Source organism: Athene cunicularia, assembly GCF_003259725.1.
Source record: "Athene cunicularia isolate RWA chromosome 14 unlocalized genomic scaffold, athCun1 chr14_part1, whole genome shotgun sequence".
Classification (NCBI taxonomy): domain Eukaryota; kingdom Metazoa; phylum Chordata; class Aves; order Strigiformes; family Strigidae; genus Athene; species Athene cunicularia.
In genome coordinates, this window is record NW_020799118.1 from 256074 (window position 1) to 268842 (window position 12769).

The 12769-nt window shown below is 40.5% G+C and overlaps 2 protein-coding genes across 5 annotated transcripts in view; one reads left to right on the forward strand and one right to left on the reverse strand.

The window, feature by feature from the left end:
* GTF3C1 (general transcription factor IIIC subunit 1) overlaps nt 1-559 on the reverse strand; it is a 44214-nt gene extending 43655 nt beyond the window's left edge. Inside the window, exon 1 of the mRNA XM_026859131.1 lies at nt 507-559. Within this exon, the coding sequence (XP_026714932.1) occupies nt 507-559 (53 nt within the window). The remainder of the gene's footprint in view (nt 1-506) is intronic.
* The window catches only part of KIAA0556 (KIAA0556 ortholog), a 62759-nt gene continuing 50036 nt past the window's right edge, over nt 47-12769 (forward strand). The window contains exons 1-6 of one of the 4 annotated variants that reach the window (XM_026859117.1): nt 47-263; nt 877-953; nt 2844-3013; nt 8127-8209; nt 9473-9607; nt 11628-11886. In XM_026859117.1, coding sequence (XP_026714918.1) covers nt 892-953; nt 2844-3013; nt 8127-8209; nt 9473-9607; nt 11628-11886 — 709 coding nt within the window. In that variant the 5' untranslated portion in view covers nt 47-263; nt 877-891. Of the gene's footprint in view, nt 264-318; nt 437-876; nt 954-2843; nt 3014-8126; nt 8210-9472; nt 9608-11627; nt 11887-12769 lie in introns of those variants that run through there. The other 3 variants (XM_026859119.1, XM_026859120.1, XM_026859118.1) reach the window with 3 other exon arrangements.

The following is a 12769-nucleotide window of genomic DNA, read 5'->3' on the forward strand; positions in this document are numbered from 1 at the left end:
CAGCGCGACGGGTAACCACGGCAACGCGCAAACAGGGCGGCGCGGCCTGGCCTGGCCCGGCCCGGCCTCGGAGGGTTTCCGTCCGGCGCGGGCTCTGTCCCCGGGTTCCTCCCGAGCCCGGCGCTGCAGAGGCAGAGCGAGGAGGGGGGTCGGGCCCGGGGCCCTGCTGTGCGCTGGGCAGAGCTGTCAGTTCCGCCCCAGCGCTGCGGGGCCTCAGCGGGGGCGCGGGAAGGGGCGGTGTGTTGGCGGAGGTACTGTAGTCGGTAAGAGACAAAATACGGGGTTTCTCTTTGTGGTACAGAACTAAATTAAACGTTCTGGTGGTAAGTTTAAGCTTCCGAGCTTATAACAGGGCACTCTGTCACAACTTGCAGCAACTTTGGGATACTTTGTGGGAATTACTGGAAAAGTTCCTATTTCCTGAAAAGCAAGCAAGGTAAAATCTTTAATTAAGCACTTTAAATGTATACAGCCTCTGCAGTGACTAAATTCTAGAGCTAACTGACCTTACGAGCAGTAGCAATTCAGGAAAATCGTCCTTCGGTTGGGCTCTGGGCATGACCCTTTCAGCTTGTGCCCCAGAATTGACTTGCTTGTCGGTTCTTGGATTATAAACTCATTATAACATACGCTTTCCATTTTTTGTATTTTTAGGCTTTTCAGTAATTTGTGAAGGGATCTGAAAAATAAGTAAAGCAAGTAACACTTCCTCTGTTCTTCAGGAACTTGATTTGACACACTGTCAGCTTCATGCTTTGTTGAAGGAGGAACTTTTTTCAGTTTATAGCATTCTTGTCTATTGAGGGTGCAAAGCCAGTAGTACTCTATAATAAATCATTTCTATACTTCAGTGTGACAATTATGTTCTCATTTCAGCTTTATATTAAGGACATGTTGACCAACTTTGATGAAAAACATGATGAATACTTAATATCCCTTCAGCAGAGAAACCGGTATGATACAGAATTATTACCACCACTGAGTATGTAATATCTGCTGTGTACTGTCTAATACAGTATCTAATATCAGCAGCTGTGAATATTAGTTTAAAATCTTGGGGTTTAAACTTGTGATGCAAAGTGTGATTTGCTATGTCTTAAAGTATTCAGGTGATTCTCTTCCCTTTCTTTGCTAAGTACATCGAAGTTCTTATTTCTGGAGGAGGTCACAGTATTTCTTCAGCATACTTTAAAAGGTACATAAATTAATTAACAAAATAGTTATTGTTTCCATGGCTGACAGGGAAGATTTTTGTTTATAGGGCAAGAGGGTCTAGATTCAGAAGTAGTTGGCAGCTCACACTGTATGAGGATGATGTTGCGAGGCTAGGTTTCTATGTTGTTGGAAACACAGACAATTGTATGCAAAATTTGCTGAAGTTAAATGTGTAAAGTTAGATTCTGCTAAGATGGGAGATAAGGACATCTAGGTTGCTTTTGCAAACTTCAGTACCTTTCAGACAAGTATAAAACATTTCTTTTAATCTTTGTTCCTGTGAACCTTCCTGTCATACCGTAGACAGATGAATTTAATAGGTTAATTCAGAGGGGTGCAGAACGTTGTTGCTGGATTCCCTCCTTTACAACAAGCCATAAGATTTTACTCAACATATTACAAATTGAATGGGTTGGTGAAAAAAACAAAAAAAAAATCATACAAAAGCCACAGTTATGTTAGAACTACCAATTCTATGGGTTTATTTTGTATATGGTCTCCTAAAGCAGTTTTAGAAAATGATAAAACCAAATTATTTAATGATTGAAACAACTTGTTTCCTTATTATTGGAGCTCTAATTCTGAATTTTCGTGGAAACAAATGCCAGAGAATTACACCTGACAAGCAGGTGGGCACTCTACCTCGCAGAAGAGGCAGGCTCATGGATGGGCACGGCGGGGGCTGCAGAGCAGCCTGTGTGGGAGCAGGTCAGGTGCCGCCCTTGGCCAGTCACAGCTGTTTCTGCTAGATCCCAAACTAACAGAAACAGCCCAGCATGTGCCAAAACATCACCAGTCGGAGCAGCCTGGGGTGGATTTAAGAGTGGTGGCTGCAGGGGGTGGGTGCTCCTGCAGAGGTCTGCTGCCTAGAGGATGGCTGGGGACACACCTGCGTAAAGGTGACATGTCACAACAGATACACCCCTGGGGACTTTGGCCCGTGGATTGACCCACCCTGGAGTCAGAGGGAAACCAGGAAGCAGCCTGCAGAGGCAGTCAGAAATTGTCACCCGCATGACCCCAACCTCCTGGCCTGCATGTCACCTCACCAGTGGAATTAGGGTGGACTGAGTATAACGCACGGGGAAGGGAGGAAAGATGAGACTTGGAAGAGGGAGGGTAGGTGTTTCAGTGACGCTGAGTCAGGGGAAGGGTGCTTTTTTTAACCAGACTAATTTCCTGGTATCTCTAACTGCATTATTGATTGGGGGGCTTTCCCCCTCAAGTTTCAAAACACAAATAACCTTTTTTTTTTTTTTTTTTTCTTGAAAAGAGTTCAACCGTTTTAAAGCTTTTTGAAATTCTGAGTAAAACTTTTAAAACTTCTCAAGAAGAAAAGTTAAATATACTAAATGTCAAATGGAAAAAAACCCCATGAAATTAGAAACAACATGGAAAAAAAATCTCAAAAAGGAGAGGCTTGATCTAACTTTGCATGTCACAGCATGTGGGTACTCATACAAACATTCCAGAACAGGAGCAAGTCCTGAAGCTGTATTCTGAAATTGTTATTTAAACTATGAAGATATTTTTCAGCTTTGTGACGTTGTGTGGTTTTGTATTTATTGCTAATCTGACCATCTGTATATGCACTGAGTAAGGATGAATTACTGTCTTTTCTACTTCAGGCTACTGGGACGTCTAAAAAGAAAGGATCCTGTACAGATCAAACTGGAGCAGTTAGAACAAGGATTTTCTCTGTATCTGAATGGAGCTAATTCAGAGCTGAGAAATTACCGCAAAAAAATCAACTCATGTGGCTACCTTAAAAACAAGACAAAGACCACCAGGACGAATGGTGAGTTACATGAGAGTTTTACAGAGATTGCAGTCTAGAACTATTTTAAACATTTACTCAGTGGAGCTGTAATTCAGTCAGTGAGGTTACTGGTCAGGCTGTGATAAAGAGACAACAGCATTTGGGCTTGGTGGAATGAAATTCCGTGGGACTCTTTCATCAGAGTACTTAAGTTGGTCTGTGTAAGGAGTGATTCCTGCAACACCCTATCGATTTCTCAATTGATCCCTCACTAATTTCAAAGTTTAACTTCCCTACCTCTCCATTCGTTCAACAGTCACAACTAAAAGATTCAAAATGTATATAAATTGTCAGGGTAAAACGATGGTACACCTTTGTCTGATACATACCCCCATGAATAGGCTTTAAAATCTGATGGACTTCAATGTTATCTGAGTCTGGTGTCCTGTAAACAAATGACATTTGATGACATAGACCAGGGGTTCTCAACCTTTCCTTCAGCACGGACCTTTAAATACCTTCCGTGGCTGCGGACCACCAAGACTTAATTCAGGATTTAAAGCAGGTAGACTACATCAAATATCTATTTCAGTTTTCTCATGAAGGGTTTTCACGTTTGAAGAGAAGGGAAAAGAATCAGTTTATGCACACACTCCTATTATCTTTATTGCAATGATTCCATATGAATTTAAAATAATAGCATCAACACTCTTCTTGCTCAAATGGCCCATTTTATGGTATTTTAATGTTCTAATTCCAAATTTGATTCAACTTTTTACATTAAAATTCGATGAAAAGTTTTTACAATTCTTCTCACCTCCCGCTTTGTTTGTCTGTGTTCAGTCACTGGATATTTTTGTTTACGGGTCCAGGGCGACCATTTGGAGGAACAGACTTCAGCCCAGCTGTGGCTCTAAAGAGGGCTGTTGGGTTAAGAAAATGTCTTTAAGAGAAAAACCACCTCGTTAAAGTGGTTCCCACCAGCCTTACTAACACTGAATATACAAGTGTCAGGGCTGGGGGGGGGGCTTGAGTATGAGAGGAGCGTTGAGGGGAGGGGGCTGTGGGGAGAGGAGGCACAGTGCTTGCTGCGGGCAAGACCAAATGTTTCCAGGCTGGATGTTCCCACCCCTGCTTTAAGCCTTCACAGACCCCCCCGTGGCAACACCACAACCCCCCAGGGGGGCCACAGGCCACAGGCTGAGAACCACTGACATACTATAATCAAATTATATGCAGTAATAGCTGCATTAAGCTCATAAATTATGTTTAAGCTCTAATAGTTGTCTTAAGAAGACAGCTAATCTTTATTTAAATATTTGAAGTAAAGAAAATCTACCATTTTCTGCCAATGACTGTCTGGCTTTATTTGAAAATGTGTATTTTGTTTCTAATTTCAATCTGTCAGTCACAGAGAGCAATGTAATGACAGGAATAATTTTGCATGTATGAAGGTATAAAGTGTGACATTACTGGCCTTCTAATCTATTTAACATAATGAAAATAAAGTTGATTTCACTAAATTCCTGTGGAAAGCAGCTTACCAACCTTAGTCTGTTATCTTAGAGCATTCTTACTATTATCTATCTCAGAGTGTATGTTTTTTAATGTGTTGCTGTGTAGATAATGTCTGCTTAACCTTTATTTTCTCCTAAAAATGAAGACAGAGTGTTCAAAAAGTTAAGATAATTTATTAAGATTGAAAGTTTATTAATCTCAACAATACTGGAAACGGACTTTTCTTTCAGGAACTGTTCTAACCATGACTCTAATCCTGATTTCTCTTCTTTCTTTGTTTTCCTGCTACGCTGGGTACACACTATTTGTTTTCAAGTTTAAGTGCATTCAGGCTTATCTGTCTGCTGTATAATTTCTGGCAGGTTATACGGGGTGGTGATGGGGAATCAGCTAGGTTTTGCTGTTCTGTATGAAAGTAAAAACTTTTGTGTAATGATGAAAAAAAGTTCATGTTCTTGGATTTTGGAAAACGAAGGAAATTTTGAGCTCTACCACACTGGCATGACAGACCTTTAGGTAGCTAAAAAGGGTGTAAAACAGTCTCCTTGACTTTTTGGTCCCAAAATTGTGCAGGGATATTGTGGCAGCAGCTGTAAGAGAACTCATATCAAGAGAAATTTCCTCTTAAAGTTCTGCTGTGCGGGTGTTACTGTTAAGCTTAACCAAACTTGTTTATTTTTATGGTCGCTTAATGCCATTTGATTCAGTTAAGGTAGAATACTTCAGTTTGTCTGAGGGACCTCAAGTCCATCAACTTCGAGCTGGTAGCATTATCTCTGCGGAAGGGAACTCGGTGTTTTGCCATTTCTTAGCTATCCAGTGTTGTTATTTTAAACACGTGTAGCTGCAGTGAAAGATATCAACTGAATCATCATCCTGTCATTTTTCTTCTTCCATTTGATTTTGCCACTAGAGTCTGGAGTGGGAGTCATTGGTGATCTGTATAAGCTTCTTGCCTGGGGGTAGTACCTTGGCAGTTCTGTGGTCTGTTTCATTTCTGGGCATTTCTTCTCAATGACTGAATGTGATTTTACTTACAGAAATGATTTCTGGCTGAGCTACAGCACTGAATTGTCTTCCCTATCCATCTCCCATGAGAGTTATTGCATCATTTATTACTTCTAAAGCATCTATCTGTAGGATTAGTCTTCACTGAAAAATTAGGAATGTGTGATACTTAATAATACAGAATGGGCACAAATCCCTCTTTGTGGTTCCTGAAAGTGTCATCATAAGTCTATTTATCTGGACTTTTTTCTTTGTCTATGTTCCCTAGGAGTAATTCGTGATAATAGTGATTGATAAACTTTTTATGCTTAGGCTTGGTAAATGAATTAAAGTAAATGATGGGCTTACAAGGTAGTGAAGCTGATCTCTAGGTATACTGTCATTCCTTTGGATGTATAACCCAAACATAGTTTCACAACCATGTGTGTACTTCCAGTGAATGTTGGTGTGGTCTCAAAGACATGACTTAAGGGTAGCGTGGCATCTCCTTTGATTATGACTAATATTTTGATGATGTACTACTCCATTCTCGACTACCAGAATAGGCACTGTCAGCTCAAGTCCCTGAGGGAATGACACCAGTGGACCCGTTTTGTGTGCTGAAGCAGGTGGTTGGTATTCACATCCTGTCTACCCCATGAGAAGGATGGTTTTGTTCTAAAGTAGTGTTTGTAGCACAGATGAGTAGCTCAGCTGCATCAACTTCTGCCTGGGATTTGAACTACTGTTATTTCCTGGTTTAGAGAGACCTGGTCACATGAATCCATCACAAAATACTCAAACAAAATACTGAGAACCAAATACTCAGCAGTGGCAGCATGAGTCCTACCCTGCCCCCTTTTTCTTCTACATTTGTAGCCTACAGGAATGGTGGTCTGGGCAGTTACTTAGGAGAGATGGATTGCTTAGAAAGTGAAAGATGCTTCCAATTCTGTCCCACAGTAGTGGCTGAATCAGACCACGCTTCTAGCACTGTAATCTCAGAACAGTTCACCCTCAGTGCCAGAAGAGCCCTGTAGCAATCAGCACCAATGCTAATAACTGCAAAGTATTTCTGGAGTTACTTAGGAGTAGGCTATTGGAGTAGCAGGAGCTCTGGTTGGAAGGGCTGTGTTTCTTCCTTGAAGCAGTCCATTCCTTTTTCCCTCCGTTCTTAGTTCTATTTCAGGCCCAAGAGACAGATACTTTGTGCTGAAGCAACAGAACAACATCTTGTTCTTCTTGCTCTGCAATTTTATGATCACTCTAAATTGACATAAGCACACACCGTTCCCCCAAGATCAGTCCTACCATGTGCCCGTTCTATCTGCCTGTACCAGTGTTTGTGCAATGTCATGGCGAACCAGATTGAACAAGTGACTACAATTAAAAGAAATTTTTCTTTTGTGTTTTTCCTCAGTTAAAACTGGCCCATTTCAATTCTCTGAACAGTTCATTGCACAGGTGCATGTAGGGTTGTCCAATCCAAAAAAGAAAATGTGCTATTGAGAGTTGTAATGAGCAACCTCATCTAATTTTGAAGTAAGCCTTGCTTTGAATGGAAAGTTAAACTAAGTGACCTCCAGAGGTTCCTTCCAAACAAAATCTTTCTGTGATTCTATGACCTTTGTAGGATGACTGCTTCTTTTATTGGTAGTACCAGTTTCTGCTGGCTTAGGGTGACCATGAAATTATGGCTTAAAGAAAAAAGGTTTTGCATCAGCTGTTTTTCTCCACTGAGAATTGGAAGCTGTAAATCTGTCTTGGACATAGGAAATGAGATGCCTTTTATTTAGGATGCTATTGAGAGTATTGGTGATGTCCTTGCTCCATTGAGGATGCTGATGTGACCTGCAAGGTGTCTGTCTCTTTGTCTCAGTCAAAGCATCTTCTCAAAAATCCATTGTTCCACTGTAAGTTGGAACCATTTCCAGCACAGGAACCCTTAGTTCTCCTTGACCATACACAGAATTTTTGCAGAAGTTCTGGAACCAACTCTTTCTTGCCTTAGAAATAAAGGAAAATGATTGTCCTTCATTCATGACTTGCACCTGAAGAATCCTTCTCTGCACGGTATGTTACATACCTAATACATTCCGTTTAATCTGCCAATACCTTATGTCTCCTTAGTTTGAGAGTAAATACACACAATTCCTTTGTAAACCCAGTGTTTTGTAACCCTTTGTAAACCTGTTGTTCACAGTGACCCTGTCTATCAGCCTGCCCTAAGTAGTGTGGGATCTGGGCTCAGTTAGCTTCCTAAAACAGCTTACTGTCCACCCAACTAGGAGTTAGAACCGTGGGCACCCCTGTTCTAGAACATTTTTCTATACTTTCATATCAATGAATGGGGGGGGATTCCCTTGCTGTTAAGCTAATGTATCTTTAAACAATTTATTCTCTTGAATACACGTGATGATGGCTGTCCCCAAAGAGGTTCAGAACTCCTGCTACTAATACACAGCCAGCCAGCAGCTGAAGTGGAATGCCCTTTCAGTTGCTGATACCATGTCAAAGGCTTGCTCTTCTGTCCTCATCAGGGGAAGAAAAAAAAAAAAAAAAGAAGAATGTGAACTAAGATGTGTATTGTCAAATACCTTATTTCTATTTTATGTCTTCTAATTCTTGTCTCTGTGTTGTGAATAAGCAGCCCAGCTAGAAGAGAGTGAGTTGCAAGAACGCAGCACACAGACTGCACCAAGCAAAATACAACGCAGAGGTTGGCTTCAGGTAAGAAACAGTTTGAAAGAATGGATCCTTGAACTAATTTTTAGATTGTAAATGGGGAAATTCGTCGCAACTAGTAGATAGCGGGCAGTTGGGACTCCTGTAGAAGCTGAGTCTTGGTTTGGTCTGGACACTGAGTAACAATGCGACGTGATACCTTGACCAGTTTTGTGTCTACTTTGAAGCTAATGAGGGAAATCTCACTGAAGGGATCTCGTTTCTGTGACATCCATCACAGAAACTTTTGTAACCTTGACGTGATTGTCTCAATCTGTCCTCCGGCCAAATAGCTGTTGCTTGATGTCTGTGATGGCAAGCCTAGAGAGCCTGGGGAGTGCAAAGGATGGCGAACCTCATTTTGGAGATACATCCCTGCCTGTCACTGCTGTTCTCCACCCTGCAATACGTTAAGGGACACGGAGGTGTAATTTGCATAGCTTAAGCTGTAATTTGGGACAAATTCATCTAGATCAGAAGAGAGGAAAATGCATATAGGTAACAAATACCCTGCCTATAAGAGATTTGGAGCCATTAGCTACATAGTTGCTGGTTCACTGGAGAAACCTCACTGGTCTGGTTGTTTGGGGGTTTTTTGACCCGAAGAGGGATCTGACTTAATGTGCCAAGGAGTATGACTTAACGCAACGAGTGTGAATTCTGAACAGTTGAGACCTGTCACCCAAATAATTACCCTACTTGATTGCCCTGGCTGGATGTCCAGTCCGTGCTTGAGTCACTGGGGATCAGGGCTCTGTGTCACTGGGGACCAAGCGTTCCTGTCATGCAGGTTTTCTTTTCTTTCAGCAAATACTGTACATTCAAGTTTTAAGGCTGCATTACTTTATTTATCACCCTTTCTGCTTAGTTGAATTCATTTCCCCAGCTGCTATTTCTCTCAGTAGATCACTGCTTGTTGGCTAACTTTGCCAAATGTGTGGCTGGTCATAACCTGCGTCATTCTAATCACAAGAGCCAAATGAAGGAGGTATCTCCTCTGGATTGGAAAGTTAGCCAGATATAGGGAGCTCTACTGAAAACCACCTCCTACTTGAGACTAGCGTAGAATGAGTCGTTTGTCCAGTTGGATGGGAGGATAGCAGTTACAGTATCTTAATGAACAACTGGATTTATTTAGCTAAGGAAACGTGCAACCACTGAGTAAGATGCAGGTTGTGCCAGACAGCAATATAGTTTCCCAGTAATTTTTCCAGTGGGTTTTTTGGATAGCTAGAGGATTGTAATTTCTTTGAATGCTTCTTTTAACAGAAAACTGTGGAGATTAAAACAGAAAGCGGAGCTAAACTCTGCATTAAACCTCCTCTTGAGTACTCGGAGGATTTTGAACCTTACGAAAGCTTGAGCGTGGAAACAGGTGGTGATGATCCTCTCTGTTGCTCCCAGGTACAATTGACTTCCGTTGTTCATGGTAGCGTCAACTGAAATGTGAATGTGCCCAGGTATCAGTCATGTCTAGAGCGTGCAAACCCGGTGTGGAGTGTTTCCTTCACTAGATTTTTGCATTGATGAGATGTGACATGAAGAGGGAAAAAAATGAAAAGAAAAAGTAAAACCACTTTGAGAATCTAATCTCAGTTAACAATGCTATAACGTGTTAAATCCTAATTTAAGGAGGTAGCATATTGTCTCTTGGATAGAATCAAAGTGTTTCATGTAAGGAGATTCTCTCAGTTTACTGAATGGTTGTCCACATGAATGTCACCTTGGCTGTCAATTTAGAAAAAGCTTCAACAACCACTCTTTCTGGGTTTAGGTTAGGTTTTGAATAATTGTGCTAAAATTGTTGCATATCATTGTTTTACCTAACAGAAGTAAGACTGAAGTTATAAAAATATTTTAATTAATACAACTGCTTTCTATTGATGGTCGTTATTATGTTGACTCCATTGTTAGACAGTTCAGCCTTCCATTTGGGTACTAATTGCAGTTTGTTCTACAAAACTTCACAAATATCCCTTCCTTAAAAAAATGAGTAAATGAACATAAATTTGTGAATGGTTTTCTGTCTAACCAATTAATGACATCAGTAAAGCTTTTCTGGGTAGTGGAGTAGCCTATATATATGAAACTGTCTACAGATCTTACCACTGACATCAGATGAACATCCCAAGTATATTTTCTTAGCTTGTGTCTCTCTACCTTTCCTATGCTGCTTTTGAGTTTAATATTTTTTTTTTTCTGCAAACCAGTAACTTGTTTACAGTGATATTTATAATAATTTCTGAGTAAGTAATAAGCTAATAATTTTAACCCAAGCCCTCACTTTTCTTTGCGCCCCAGATGGAATTCCTTTTGGTTTTCCTGAAGCTATAATGTGTTTTCTTGAATGTCTTGTTGCAATGCAGATGTCATGAGGTTTCAAACTGAAAGAAAGCCTGTACAATTCCCTGTCAAATATCTAGAAGTATCAGTCTTGATTGTCATAAGGACATGCTCAGTATCAAGCCTCAGGTTGCTTATAGACCCTCTTTTGAGCCTCAGTTTGCCTGCTTTTTGTAATATGTTTCTGTCAACATGGATTTCCTAACAAGTGTAATCTGTAGCAGAAGAGCAGCTTGAAGCTTTCACTGCAAACTGCACATAAGCTGTCACAGTTCATTTGCACCTAAGATAGATTCAGGTTTTCATTTTACTCATACAGTTTGCTTACCTGTCTCCAAACTCTAATACTAAAAAAGTAGGAACAAAAAAGCGTTTAAGGTATGCAAAGTCTTGTCCTTTTGAATCCATAAAACCACAAGGCTCTCCAGCATCATCTATGCTGTTTGTGGCATATGCTCAGAGAGGTGGGGCAGTTTTTTTCCCACAGGAAATGTCAAAATAAATGCATTTTTGCACTCGAAAAATCTCTGCAAACTGGAGGTTTAATCCATTAGACCCCAACTCTTACTGTTTTTTGAAGTACAGGTGTGTACAAGCCAAGACAATTACCATCTCTCCAATTGCTTATAAAGAAGTTGCTATTGCATTAGCTCTGCAGCGTTGTGAAGGCATCTGGAAAATCTGATTGCAACTAGTCTTCAAATAACAAGCCAAGAGATATTGTTATCTAACTGTGTGAGACTGAAAAAATACATGCCCTTGCCCTCTCCATTACTTATCTCCTATTTGTAACTTATTCCACAAAATTGGTTTTGCCCATAAAAATTCCTTGGCCTGTAGAATTTTCCTGCAAGGATTCTGATGAGAAGGAACAAAGGACTTGGGAGATGATTTTTCTTTACAAGTCCTCATCAGAGGAGTGAAGACATGACATAGGAATGTGAATATTTTTAGCTGCATCATGTCTCTGACTTCATGAGAAGCCTTTTCTTTCTTCTAGGGGAGGAAGAAGCACCCACATGAGTTTATTTTAAAATACATGTTTAGCTTATTTCTAACAAATCTGTTTGAATTGTACCAGAAGTTGAGAAGCTTGCAACTCGATATAGAAGAGAAAAGGATGGAAGAAGACTCTCTTAGTGATGATTATGACTCTGTTGAGGAGGATGTGTTTTCAGAACCATCTCCCACTGAGGAAACAATTACAAGCTTTGAAGGCCTTCAGTTGCATAGCAGTAGGTCACTGCAGAAAGAAGCTTCTGAACATCAGGATGCTGGGAGATGCTCTGGCCTTGATTCTGGTGGCCTTACTGTGTTGGAGTTCAACCAGGACCAAAGTAGTAAGTCTCTGTGTATTATATACTACCACAGTACTGTAATAATAATGATTCTTTGATTGCATTATTTTTAAGGGAATTGTTGCCATTTAATCATCAATGGTTACTCCATACTTTCATGAGTTTTCATGCTCTTCAGCAAACCTATTGTTTTAATCTCCTGATCTGGGAGACTTGCATCCTCTTACTACTATGTTAAGAATTTTTTTTGCAAAGACAAAACATGTAACCCTGGTTAATGCACTTATGTCACCAGGCCTAAACACTTGAACTAAGATTGTCTCAAACTGTCTGAGATTTCTCTAGAGATATTTACTTTTTTTAGTATATTTTTAAACTGTTTTTGCAGTAATCTAGGCGGCCACATCTTCCCAGTCTCAACTTCCTCTGTTTCCCATCCTGTGTGCTGGGTACTTGTTGTCATAGCGTGTGCTATTCAGCCCTGATGAAAGGTGTATTATTTGGAGAAAACAAATCTATCTGGCTATGAGACACTTCGTCAGGGCTTCTCCTTTGGAGACCTCAATGTCCAAGCCCAAAGCCAGCAACTAGGTCTCAAAGATGTTTAGCTTGTTGAAGGTAGAGAGTTCAGGCAGAAACCAGACCGAATTCAGTATTTCTCAGAATTCACTTCCTACTTATTTCAAGGTACATTAAGTGGTTTGGGGATTTGTTTTGGGGTTTGGGGTTTTTTTTTTGGTGGTTTGGTTTTTTTTTTTCCTTTTCCTTATCCATAGGTAATTGCTTAACTTAAGAGGAACAATCTTTGAACAAACTGAGTAAAGGAGTGTTCCTCTCATTGTCATAGTGTGGACTTAGAGTGGAGTGTGAATGGGGAGGGGTGGCAAAAGAAGAGATAGGAACGAGGGATGGAGCAGCAGTGAGA